Source organism: Sturnus vulgaris, chromosome 1 (assembly GCF_052056855.1).
Source record: "Sturnus vulgaris isolate bStuVul1 chromosome 1, bStuVul1.hap1, whole genome shotgun sequence".
In the NCBI taxonomy this organism is placed as follows: Eukaryota; Metazoa; Chordata; class Aves; order Passeriformes; family Sturnidae; genus Sturnus; species Sturnus vulgaris.
The window spans coordinates 132,141,352-132,154,363 of NC_142243.1; the positions used below are offsets into that span (position 1 = coordinate 132,141,352).

General features: G+C 37.8%; 1 protein-coding gene across 6 annotated transcripts in view; it reads right to left on the reverse strand.

Moving 5' to 3' along the window:
- The window catches only part of RUNX1T1 (RUNX1 partner transcriptional co-repressor 1), a 111,538-nt gene that overhangs the window by 25,075 nt on the left and 73,451 nt on the right, over positions 1–13,012 (reverse strand). For all 6 annotated transcript variants that reach the window (XM_014890738.2, XM_014890735.2, XM_014890734.2 and 3 more), the window contains 2 exons: positions 9,226–9,407; positions 1,191–1,441 (listed from right to left, as the gene is read on the reverse strand). In XM_014890738.2, the coding sequence (XP_014746224.1) occupies positions 1,191–1,441; positions 9,226–9,407 (433 nt within the window). The remainder of the gene's footprint in view (positions 1–1,190; positions 1,442–9,225; positions 9,408–13,012) is intronic.

Here is a 13,012-nt window from a genome sequence, read left to right on the forward strand (position 1 = left end):
GGCAGAAGAAAAAAGAGCCTATAGACAAAACCATCATATATTACCTGTTCTAGCACCAGGAATGCCACCACAAAGAAAAAAAAATAAAAGGCTTCTTAAAACTTTGCTCTAAGCTCTCTTTAGTACTTTTCCCCACACAAGATGCTACTGTTTTCTTCAATTTAATGTCTTTAATTCTGTAAGTTCTGTAGGTTGCAAGATGACCTTTCAAAAATGAACATAGCTCATTCTGACTAAGTAAAATCATTATATACATAAATATAACATAATACAATATATAATTTTTCATTTGCACTACTTAAAGCCAGCAAGGCAATGATTTGGTAACTCAGTGCATATAATACTAGCTGTACTTCAGAGATTTGAAAAAATATTAGTATAAACTCAGTGTTATTTCACTAAATACAGTAATTACTACCATGTCAATAGAGCATCATTAAGGGTTTGTCCCTTCACAGATGTTTAAACAACATGTGGTTAAAACGTAGCATATATATCAGAGCAGCTGATGACATGATACAACCAAGCAGTATTTATTATCAACACTCAAGGGGAACCAACACTTGTTCTTTCTTTAGCCTCCTCTGTACAGATGCTGAATATTTGTACGTGTTCCTCTTTTACTGAATATTTGTTTAAAACAAGGAAGAACAGTAAGTGCAGATATGAAGCAAAATCCAAGAGCATCAGGCATCCCATTAAACCAAATCGTGCTGCACAGGGTGTGGCTGGTGCTTCTGCTGTTCACATCCTCTACAGATATCCCCATGCTCTGGAGATGTGACACAAAACACTTCTCTGAAAGATAATAACTTTCTTCTGCTCTAAGCTGAAATCAAGCTATATTGATGTTGCTGTCATCACAAATCTAGCATTAGAATAAAAATAAAAGGCTCTACCTATCCTTGCCTGCCGTACACCTGAGCTTCCATTTCACCCCATGCACCTTTGAAAACACAGGTTCCTCCTGCTTCTGATCCTCTTACTTAGAGACACAATTCAATCCACTTTTACAAATACAGATCTGAAATACGGCCATTAGAGGCAGTTGGATGGACAAACAGCCATAGGGCTGCTTATAGCCAAGAGCTGTATCTAAACGGCAGGTTAAAAGGTTCTGTTCACAAAACAGAGTTACAAGAGAAATAGAAACCTAAAAAAAAACAATGCAGAAAATCAACGTGCCTTACCCATAGGTCTATTTCTGTCCCTGAGGTCCCTGTGATTGGGGTGTCTGTATGAGTCCCTGTAGTGGTGGGCAATGGCCATATCATCCAAACGGTAATGCTGAGGTGGAGGTGGGGTGGGATGAGGCAGACCATTGGGCTGATAAGATAAGCCATTATTTGGACTGTACCGCTGGCCTGGGCTAATAGTGCAGGGCCGCTTGCTTGGATGCTCTGAGTGCAAAGGCTCTCTGTCAAAGCCATTTTCTTTGGTTCTGAAAAACAAAGCAAAGGAACTTTAGTTCACTTAATAAACAGAGCTTGGGAACATGCACCCCCCACCTACACATGTAGCTTCAGGAACTAAAGTTTGTTCTCTCACTTTCCTCCAAATGTGTAATGCTGCAGAACATTTCATAACACTGCTGATTCGAAACATACAAGGCTCATTCACCTTGATTAACCACCCCTGTAACTTGACAAATACTAGCAGGGTGAGCCTTCTGACGGAGCCACTTAAGGAGAGGCTGGAGAGCAGGCAGCCTTTGCTGAGATCACACTGATGGGGTGGATAGACATGCAATTGCAGGGGTAAAACCATCAACTGATACATGAAGCTAGGGACCAAAAAATTTCTGTTTTCAATAGTGCTACAGCTTATAGTGATTAGGAGAAATCTGCAGTTCAAGAAATGTTTTTTTTTTTTTTCAAGAGGATACCAGAAAGTCCAGCAGTGCATGTCAGTGTGCTGAAGCTCAGCATACCAGGAGCTCACATCAAAATCAGTGTAACACAGAGACTTTGGGGAAGAATCGACTCTAAATGATGAGAAATGCATGCTTCAGAGATTTTTGCACCATCTGGGCTATTCCAGTCAAAGGTGCTGTGACTGTCATTAATTTTGCAGGAAGATGTGGTTAGACTCAAGTCCTCAGTAATGTTCAGGATTTCCCACTCCATTACTCTTAGACGGGGTTTTATGCTCAGGCAACTTGGAAGAGCTACTGAGAAGAAGGACAGGGGTTTTTATGTTCTACTTACTCTTTAATTCAATTCAATTCATAATCGGCTATTTCCAAAGAAATCTCTTCTTGACACCTCTGCCTGAGAACCTTGAACTCACCCTGAACGAATTCTCCATTAAAATAAATTTTGTAAAAATGCACAAAATAAATAAACAAGCCCCAGATAACAAAACCCCTCATTTCATTTCACTGAAATATGTTTGGCTTTTTTTAACCACGTGAATAAAGAAAACCTACAAAATATTAGCTTTGATCAGAAAGTTTATTAGATATAAATATTGCAAATGGAGGTTTCATTCCTCCCTCCAAAAATCTTTACTAAGCTGTTTTTTTATAAAATAACTTTATCCTCTGGAAGAAATGAATGGCATAATGTATCATTTCTAGTAATAACGCAATTTTTTGACACTGACAGAAAAGTAAATTTGAGCTAATTTTCTTGTTTGCCTGTTGTTGAAACAAACAGACCTACAACAAACCTTCTCCCAGAAACCAATCAACCACCCTCGAGGGACTGTGTGTGAGGAAACAGTGTATTAATTGTCACCCCTCAACAGGTTCCCATTTACTGCCAATGAGAGGAAGGATGAAACCAAACCATTGTCATATCTCTCTGAGGGAGAGAATCAAACTAAAGATCTTTTAACTAGTAGCAGGAAATTAAAAGATGGGCTGCATTGTTTTCAGGAGTGAAGCAATTTCTCAGAGGCCTCACCAAAATTACTAATGCCAGAGAAGCTGCAGGTATATACATTTTACTAAACTGTAACTTGGCAAAAAGTGAAGAATCTTTCATCACCAACACAGCAGGACATCTAGTCCAATTTTGGGCAGATATAAAAGACATACTTTGCTAAAGTGGATCATGTACCTTCTTCCAAAACAAATGCAGCATGGCTGTGAAAACTCCTAACCAAGAAAACCCGAGGTCCATCATATATTTTTTATTATTTTTGGCATGATGAAACTGCTTGCAATAACTCCCAATTGGTGGTGATGTTTCTGACAGCTCTTCAAGACAAGTTTGTATTTAGTTGCTGGTGTGTATTTTCTTCGCTCGTATTTATTCAAACTCAATGTGCCAATCTTCCAGTTGTCAAAATACCATGCAAGCAAAAGAAGTGGACTTTCCTCTCTCTACAAGGCAAACCAATAATTCACCTAAGCCCTTTAGTACTACAGTTAGAATGCTCTCTAACTTAGATGGGTAAAAATCAGAAATGGCAAACAATTAAATAACTCATTGACTTTTGATCCCTCAGTGAAGGAAGAGTAAAAGGCATAAAAGTGGGAATCCAGTTTTCCTTTTCTGCACTACAGCTTGATGTTAAAATCATGTATTTTCATACAAATGTACATATTTGCACCATAATGTACAGGTATTTGTATGGTGTTTAAGAATGCTTTGTACTTAATTACCTTAACTGGAATGCACTGCTTTAGCTTGGAAAACACACCAGCATGTCCACTGAGCTCTGACTAACAAAGAAACTAACATGACTGTTGAAAACATATTTGCTGAAATGATGTTTTTGCTATTATGCTGGGTAACGGCTGTCATGTCTTTTCTGGGCCTAAAAACTTAATTCTACAATTTGTTATTATATTTTCTGCACTGGCCAAATATACAGCTTACCAGAATACCAGAATAAGACTGTACATAAACTCATTTAATGTTTCTGACCACATAAAAATATATAAAAAGTTAACAACTTAGAAAACCTCATCCTAACAGGAATCACTGCCAAATTTACTATATCTGAATACACTGAATATAGTGATAAAAGACAAGGTACTGAAGAATGCCATAATTCAGGTGCTCAGAATCTGACTGAAATCAATCTGCTTCTGATCTCAGTCCTACTCATTCTTTTAGGTCTCATCCCCTTGGGGCAATAGCATTTTCCCAGGTGCCTGAGGAAGCACTCCTGTTTCCCAGTAATTGGCACACCCATGTGAACAGTAGTTCCAAATATAACACCATCATAATTTTAATCTGCTTTCATCTGAGTTTGCAAAGTAACCACAAGCTGTAGAGAGGAAATAACAGTGAATGTGTAGGAAACATAACTGACACTTTTTTTCTTACTCATGTTGGCCACATTTTCCTTGATATTCCTACAAATCAACACTGTTGTTTAGAAAATTGGCAATATGACAAAGATGGAGTCCTTCAGCTATAAACACACAAGGAGTCATTTTACTTGGAGCCATGATTTACTCAGATTAAAGACAGCAGAATAGACACTACTTTTTAGCCTGTACCCATTTAATAGAATTTATGTTGCTTGTAGGTTGCGATTTCAGTTTTAAATTATTGTAGTTTATGGATAATTTCCTGGGTAGAAAATCTCATCATGCAAAACTGCCTTGGCTAGAAAATTAGGTTTCACCTGATCAAGAGTGTTACACGAATTTCAAAGAATACTAAAGTCAGCTTAAAAGAATGAGACAAAACTGTTTGTCCACTACTTGTGCAAGATGCTTTGATTTAAACTGATTTCCACCAAAAAAGATTTGACAAACCAAACAAATGAAAATGCTTTTCTAGAATAAAGCAGCTGTTTATGATACTGTGTTACAGAAAAGATTATTCTTCTGCCTTGCTAACAGTTCATATTACAAAAAATCTTTTAAAATTCCACATAATTACACATGGCATACAAGGAGCACAGATGTAAGAGCTGTGAGCATCCTTCACCTTACTGAGGTGAAACACTGAGGAGTCTCTTCAAATAAGATGTACCTAACAGTATTATTAAAGTTGATCTCTGTGCCCAGGTACCTTTGACATGTATTTCTTGTCATGGGTTCCAAGTGCACTGCAACCACAGCAGCACTTTCTGAAGTCACAACACAATCATGGCCACTTTTGTTTTCTTCTCACTCAAAATATTTTAACAGAATTTTTTGTTATCCTATGTCCACTTTGTAGCTGTCATAAATGTAGAGTCACTATATGACATGCTCACATCCCATCAGCCCTTTCCAGCAAGCTCAAAGGATGAGTAATTAGCACAAGGTTTTTTGATGTTGCTGTGTTTAAAATAATGTGATTTATAATTAAGAATTCATTCACCAAAATAAAAACTCATTGTGGTCCAAGTTCCTTTGCTTTACTACAGTAGAATGTAAACTCCAAAACTTGTAAACAAAATACAGCGAACACTTTGCTCATGACATGTCATGAACAAATTACCAAAATGTGTTGTCTCCTCAGGTGTCAGTTTTCCTCTCTTGCAGTGACTGATGGTTCCCAGTGTTATTACAGAAACAGATTGATCTTTTTAATGAGCTAGTTTAATAGACTCCAAAATCTCACCGTGGCTGCTCATCCGTGTCAGACCATATGCACCAAGAAAACATTCAGTAAAACACAAAGCTCGGCTGTCAGATTGCTCTATAAAATCTCACATACAGTAGACTTGCATATGCAGATAAATAACCAGAATTGGAAAATGGATACACAAAAAAGGTTCTGAAATTATAAGCAGAAAAAATTAAGTGTATGTAGATTTTCTTTAACAAAAAATCATGAGGCAGCTGTGGTTACATGTAACACATGTTCCAATTCCTTTTCCTGATCCTCCACTGTACTCTATCTCTACTGGAATCAATGATATGCAGTTACCCATGCCCAAATGAAAAATATAAATGTGTATGTATATATATACCATATACATTACATGCAATGCATGCCTGTGTATGAATACATATCTACATATCTATATCATATACCTTGGGAAGTGAAAAAGATACTACAGTTTACTTCAGTAAGACACATCTTTCATCGAAATTATTCCAGCTGGATTTAGTTCTCTTGGAAAGATGTGGCCTTTTAGCAATTTTTTTTCATTTACTAGTCATGGAGTCACAGTAAACCTTTCCCTTAAAGTATGTCTGATATCTTCTTCTGAATTTTTATTAGTATATTTGAAAATTACTTATATTTCTAAACAAAAGGTATATATATTTCCAGATGTTTCCTCATGCTCCTCTGTAAACAATTAAAATAATTAATAGTGTAATGAGTATAAAGCCAGACAAGTATTTGGTTTCAATACTCACTCAGGCTAGGCATGTTCTGCCTCTGAGGACAGTTTTTTGTGGTTGATTTACTTACATTATCCAAATTAAAATGTATGCAGACTCCAATTCAGTAAATTTAAGAATCTTTCCAAAAACATCTTGTTCTTTTTACTAAATCTGTTGCACAAATGTTCTTGAGTGCACAAGACAACTCCAATGAACTTGGCTCAGCCAACACTACCACATATTTTTTTCTGTATAGCTTTTATTATAGTCATAAGCAATAGAGAAGTAGATGTGACTAACCAGTGATAGGGTTGCTTGACACTGAAAAAAAACAACTTATTTTTTAAGCTCAAGGTACTATTCCAATGAATGCACTGGGTGGTCTCTTTTCACGTGAGCATTTTTCCTTACAGTAAACAGTTGCAGAGTCAAAAAGAAAGAATGGGTTTTTCTGAAACACCACTTCCCCAGAACTAAGGAGCTGAATTTCAGGCTGCAACAGACAGAAGCTGCTGCACCTTAGAGTGTGCAGGACAGTAGGACACCCCACACTACACCCTCCCTGGACCCTGGAAATTCAAACACGGGCTCTTACCCACAACAATGGAAGTTAAACTGTCTACCCCTCACTCTAAAAGCTGCATTACTATTTGTGGAGGAACTGAAGGCTCCTCAAGTTGTTCACAGCCAAAGAGAGACTTCACCTGTGAAGTCAAAGGCACCTGACTTTGCAAGCAGAGATTTAGGAATTTCAAGAGCACCTACATATTTTAACTAAAAGTAAATGTTGAGAAGAAAATATACCCAAATCTCTCTAGGTCTGGGCCTCAGTTTTAATTAAAAGATGAAGGCTGACTTTAAAATACAATATTCTCCTGATCTGCCGGTCCCTTTTATATGCTTATGTCCTTTTTGTTATAAAACCTACACAAGGTGCCTTTCCATTATAAAGTTCTTGCCCTGGTCTCTACCTGTGTCACCCATCTTCTCCCTCACAAGCAAGACTGAAGATAACGCAGGTGAGACTGTCCTTATTAGAAAATTACCAAAATTCACCAGTGTAAAACATGGTCTCAGAGAGAGGGAGCATTATTCCAAATGCTAAGGATGGAAAGCAAAGGAAAGATTTTTGCATTTTTCCTTTGTGGCCTTATGGGAGATATGAGTAATACTGCTCTCTACTAATAGAAGAAAAAAAAAAAGTGAGTTAGGGCTGTCAGGAAGGCACATCCCTCTTCTCCTCTGTATTCTGTCAAGCAGTATCTCACTGGTTCATGAAATAGTTTCATGTGTCTCTATCTCCTTGTAGGAAAAATGTTCTGTCTGCTACTGACACTGGAGTACAGCATGCTGACATTTAAGTTATTCACAAGATATTAAGAGGCCTTTTTAACAGCTGTTTCGGTATACTATTCTGCAAAGACTGAGGATATGCAAAACTGCCCCAAGGTACTAAATTTCAGCTTTGGAAAAGTTATTTCATTGCACACAGTAAGAGAACATACATAAAACGTCCAAAAATTAATCATCTTTCTGGGGTGCAGAAACATGCTTGTGTTAATCCCAATAGCTGATTCAGTTTGGTCTAGTTGTCCGGAAAAACTGGTGAAAAGAGGGTAGCTACATATAAAAAGATCTCTTCTGCTTGTACCTTAATTTTCTCACTAGTCCATAGTGATTTTTCTGAAACACAATCTCAGGCAAACTAATTTCAAATACTTTCACATATTTTTCTATATAATGGCTACGTGACTTTAAATTTTACTGTTCACTTCTGGCTATGAGAAGTCTTAAGTTTTACTGTGAGCTTTTGGACTGCATTTTCTCTTTATTTTTGTGCCATTCAAGCCTATTCCAACACAAAAATGTCACCTGTACAAATTTACGAGGCTTCTTGACTTTGCAAATCATCTTTTTCGTTTAAAGGATAGCTAGGACACTTGCATACCTCAGGCATACAGGTAGTGGTATTTGGCAGAACAGCATAATAAAAGTTTTCCACACTATAAAACCCATGGCAAACAAATCAAAGAAAAATACAACACCTGAGCTTCCCAAAGGTAAAATGTAAATGCCAGTTGAATTTCTAACATTAGCATAAGAACATAGTTAAAAGTAAATAACCAAGAGAGTAATTTCCTTGTAACACTAAACAAAGGACTTTATTCGAAAAAATAAAAACTGCTCCATACCCCTAAAGCTACTGTACTTCACACACATGCATTCACTTGTCCCATTTCTGCATGGACTCTCCTCAACTCAACAACAAAACAGATTTCAATGAACATTTCTCCTCTTTGCAAGAAATATTCTTATGCATATTCTATGTATGGATATGGAAATATGGCACAGCAGAAGGAATCAAAGCCCTGAGTATCCTCTGGGGTTTGCCTTGTACTTCCCAATATAAATGCCTAGTGACTCTCCTCACATTACATGTTGAGTTCAACAAAACGTCAGATGCAAAGGACTTGCATATGGAGCTGGCATGATCTGCTGCCTGTCACCTCAAGACAAAAATACTGTGTACAAAGTACTACAGGACTGGATGACCATTACTTCTGTGTGGATATGACCACAGTGTGCCCTGAGGTGACTGAATCAGTGTGTGCATGCATTATATACTCAGGAATATATACGTGTAGGTAGCTCTGTCTATATATACATGTAAGTATATATATATATATAGACATGCATAAGCAGGGCCTGTTATAAAAGGGCATGGGTTTAAGCTAATAAGATAGTAGATTCAGACTAGGTATATGGAAGAAATTTTTAATATGGAAGGTGGTGAAACACTGGCACAGGTTGCCCGGAGAAATGGTGGATGTGCCTCTCTGGAAACATTCACGGCCAGCTTGGACATGAAGGCACCCAGGGAACAACACCATCTGAGTATTCTCCCACCCCACACCCCATCCCACCCCGTGCTGGTGGAGCTCAGCACCCTCGGGCCCACAGACACTTTGGGCAGAGTAGCAAAGGCAGGTGGTGCTCACCTGTCTGGAGTTCGCCTCTTCCCGTTTTCGTTCACATCGAGAAGCAGCTCTGAGGAGTCAACAGGTGAGGTGGTGCTGGCATCCAGAAGCAGCTGTTCGTGCTGGGCGAGGTACTGGGCTGGGTTCTGCTTGGCTAGCCTTGCACAGTGCAGCAGCTCCCGCTGCAGCAGGGGTAGATTGGCCTGAAAGAGTGTAGCACGTGTTAAGAGGGCAGCTTGCAAGCAGTTTCAACAGAGATGAAGAAGAAAAATCAGTAATCAGAGGAAAGCCTGGTTTGAGTTGAAACTTTTGCCATCATTCCCAGCTAGGTTTGTGGTTAGCTGCCTGAAATCCAGCAACCTCCAAAAGTAGCTATAGGTGTACTAAATATGCATGGAAGGATGGAAGTTTACCAAAAATGTAAAAGAAAACAGTAAATGCTGTGAGAAAACCAAGTCTGAGTGCCACATCTTTAAAGAGGGAAAAAACACTGTCTTGTCTGACTTCTGCTTTCTTACTGTCTAACCTGATCTCCTACACAGCAGCTGTTTTCAACAAGTGACAATCCTTTGTTTCCCATTCAGATTGCAGTTAGCACTCAGAAATTGTCTGAAACCAGGGGATCTGCACCTCTATAAGCTGCCTCAGTCACCATCCTTTGAGGGCCTTGGGGAGGACAGGACTGAGAACAGGATTGCCCTCAGCTTTCCCATTACACTTGCAGTTGCACATTAAGACAAAGATTACAACAAAATTTCACGTTCCAGAGCTTCAGCTAATCACCCAGAGGGCTACAATCCTCCTCCTAGCCAGATGCAGCTTGAAGGATTTCTAGCTGTTCTTTCATGGCCCCATTGGGACTTGGGTCATGGCCTGGAGATTAAGGACTCAGACAAAGAGAACCTAAAATACTCGTTGATCCCTGGGCAGCACATTTTGCCCATCTACTGCAGTCATACTTAGTCACACTTTTTGCCAGAACAGATGGAACCGTATGTCCCTTCCCTCTGTAGAGATAGTTACACATTTTGGGAAACATCTTCCTTTCTTTGCAGCAAATGCCAATATCGATACTAAGAAAGGCCACTCATTTTTACCTAATTACTTTTTGTACCATAAAGTGATGTGCCTTGACCTCTCTTGTTCCATCACTACTGCACGATGACTTTTCACCTCAGAATTTTCAAGGATTGAATTAAATTTCATAACCTTTAGAAACTAAAGATGAGACAAAGAACTTCAGTAGATTCTTTTACTTTTGAAATAACTCTCACCTAAAAAAAAAAAAAAAACAACCAAACAAAAAAAAAAAAAAAAAAAAAAAACCCTTATTTTTTAAGCAGGAAAATACTTCTGAAGTAAAAAAATTCTGAAAGCAATGTGCAAGGAGCCAAACAAAAACCAGATGTTCTGAAAAGTTTTGAGCCCAGGATCCTGGTAAATTACTATCTTAGCAATGTAACAATGGCAACTGCTCCAGCACCTGTTGCTGTACCATAAGAGCAGAACCACTGTATCACAAAAAATGCCAGAACAGTCAGCACATATGAAACTTTTAACAGTGGAGAAAAAACTAGAACTTGCTAACAGTTATTCATCTTAGGATGGAAAGACAGTTGGTTGTGGAATATGGAGATCTTTTCAGACCTACACAGAACAGAAATATTTTTTGAAAGAACCAAGTATGTATTTTCTTTCAGTTATCAGAGAGATTGACTGACTGACTGACTGACTGACTGTGTCATGAGCAAGGTTTTTCACTTGTTTTAATTTTATTGTTTCTTTAAAAAGCTCACATAGACTATAAATCAAGACACCCAACTATCTGAACTGCCTTTCATGGCAGAAAATAGTTGGAAAAGTTCACATATATTTACAAATAAATATCTGGAAGAAACAGAAGAATTAGATCTAGCATTTGACTAGTGGTACATACTTAAAAGATCTCAGCAGGCTGGTGAGGTAAAAATGTGAAGGTTTTACTTAGGAGATGAGTAATGAAGGAAGAAAGGACCTCTTTAATGCATGAATACTCCTAGAGACAACCAAATTTTGAACTGTTCAGTAAAAACTGTGATTTATTTTACTTGTTTACCTTCTCCTAAAGAAAGGTTCATTTTTGCCCTTTAACCATAAATACAAACATTTGCAGATAAATTTATATAAACAGACTGAACAGATTTTCTTTGCACAAAAAAAAGCATGTACAGTTTTTAATACGTTTACAAAACACAGATATAGTCCGTGGCTTTATTTTTTAGAAGTTAGTATAGAAAACTATGATTGACATGCCTTATAATTTGGGCTGGTAATAGCACAAAGTAATATCTGGACAAATACTTAACTCGAAGTCAAGAAAATCAGTATTTAAAAATTTATAGTTCAGCTCAAGTATTTTCAATCTGCTCAAAATAGTCTTCTAAACAATCTTTATCAGACCATATATTAATAAATAATTAGTTTGTTGAGAGAAGATTAATCAGGACCTCTCTATAGGTAAGTGAATGCTTCTGGTCATCATGGCGCTGATACACAAGAACTAGTTTTTGGGAAGATAATGAGAACTAATTTTGAACACAGAATGAAACATCAATATTCTCTCTATTGTGAGCAGGGAGAGATGAGGCTCCTAAGGCAACTCAAGTGGACTTATAGAGACTCTGAAACCAACATGGCCTTGGACACAGATGATTGTGTAGAGGTTCTGCTCTGATAGCAAAGGCAGCTCTCTACACCTGCAGCAGCCCATTGCTGCTGATGCCTGTAGACAGACTTCTGTACCTCTGCACATGAGAGATACAAATCAGTTCTCAAGCAAAAGAACCCTGACTGCAAAGAAACATGACATTACTGGCTTACACTACCCTAAATTCTTACACTTCAGTGTCTGAAACATGCTCCACTCTTGTTTTGGATTGGGCCTTATATCCTTCAAGATTTAGGCAGTATCTTAGCCTACTCCATCAGCAACAGAAATATTTCAGTATTATAATTTAAACTGAAAAGGCTTCATTGGAACATAGTGTAAAATTAGGCTTTGATAATAATATTATTTATAACTGCAAGTGTAAATAAATTATTATAGCTGTATTAAAAATATTTAAAATAAGACAAATTTGTTCAGAGAGCCTGAGTAACTCAAAATTATCAAATCATATTTATACTGATGCTTAAAACAAATATGCACAGCACATCTACTGAAAAACAGTGTTGGCAATACTGAACATGTACACCATGTACCATTTAAATGCAATAGATTAAATGCTGCTTGATATTAATATAGAAAATATGCACAAAAAGGCCAGTGAAGGTTTCTGCAGTTGAATGATCTTATCTTCCTCTGAACCAGAATCAGTAGAAAGATAAGCAATTCAATGTCTATTTATTATCTGTAATAGATCAGCGCTCCCTGGCGTGAGGCACTGCACAAACACATGCTGAAGAGTAGCTTATTTCCCAGAATTTTTATTACAGAAACACAAATATTGGCTTCTGTCTGCAACGTAGCGTTTGGTAGACCTAGCAATCTGTAGTGGATCTAGACCAGACAGGATATACAGTGTGTGAAAGGTTTCAAGAAGGTTTGAGTGACTTGCCTATAATCAGGTAACAGAGAGAGGCAAAGCTGGGAACATAAAATAGGTCTGGCTTCAGGACAAGTCTTTGGGACAGAAGAGACTGCAGGGCCCAAGAGTCTCTCTCTTGCTTTGGAGCATGGCTGAGAGCCTAACTCTGGTCCTGAGAAGTCATATTGCCATGCTAGCACAGTCTTGAAGACAAAAAAGCCTCTTAGCTAAGATTCTGTCCC